We start from the raw sequence: 465 nt of genomic DNA on the forward strand, positions 1-465 counted from the left end.
CCCAGCCGGTACCCGCACGGCACTGCCCTTACAGCGACTGATCCAGCAGTACTCGGCCACCATCTCCTTGTAGGCAGGGAACCGGCCCGTCTCCTACACACAGGGGGAGAGGACAAGGGGGTCAGCATGCACTGGCCACCCCGGGCGAACCCGATCCGGTGCCAGCCATGAATAATGCGCAGTACTCGGCCACCATCTCCTTGTAGGCAGGGAACCGGCCCGTCTCCTACACACAGGGGGAGAGGACAAGGGGGTCAGCATGCACTGGCCACCCCGGGCGAACCCGATCCGGTGCCAGCCATGAATAATGCAAAAAACAGTGCCAGCATGGGGACACGCCAACCCCCTGCCTTGCACGGGGGTCCCACAGGACTGGGCGCGGGTACCTTGATGGTTAGCATGATGTGGGTCTGCCCCTTCAGCACCTCCACTGCCTTGCTATGGCTTATGTCTTCAAACTTGACT

General features: G+C 61.9%; 1 protein-coding gene across 1 annotated transcript in view; it reads right to left on the bottom strand.

The window, feature by feature from the left end:
* Positions 1-465, bottom strand: part of LOC104525483 (PDZ domain-containing protein 7-like) — a gene marked incomplete at both ends in the record, with an annotated part of 2,295 nt that overhangs the window by 871 nt on the left and 959 nt on the right. The window contains 2 exon segments of the mRNA XM_010168651.1: positions 33-93; positions 387-463. Coding sequence (XP_010166953.1) covers positions 33-93; positions 387-463 — 138 coding nt within the window.

The sequence above is a fragment of the Antrostomus carolinensis genome, unplaced genomic scaffold (assembly GCF_000700745.2).
Source record: "Antrostomus carolinensis isolate BGI_N321 unplaced genomic scaffold, ASM70074v2 scaffold34425, whole genome shotgun sequence".
NCBI lineage: Eukaryota > Metazoa > Chordata > Aves > Caprimulgiformes > Caprimulgidae > Antrostomus > Antrostomus carolinensis.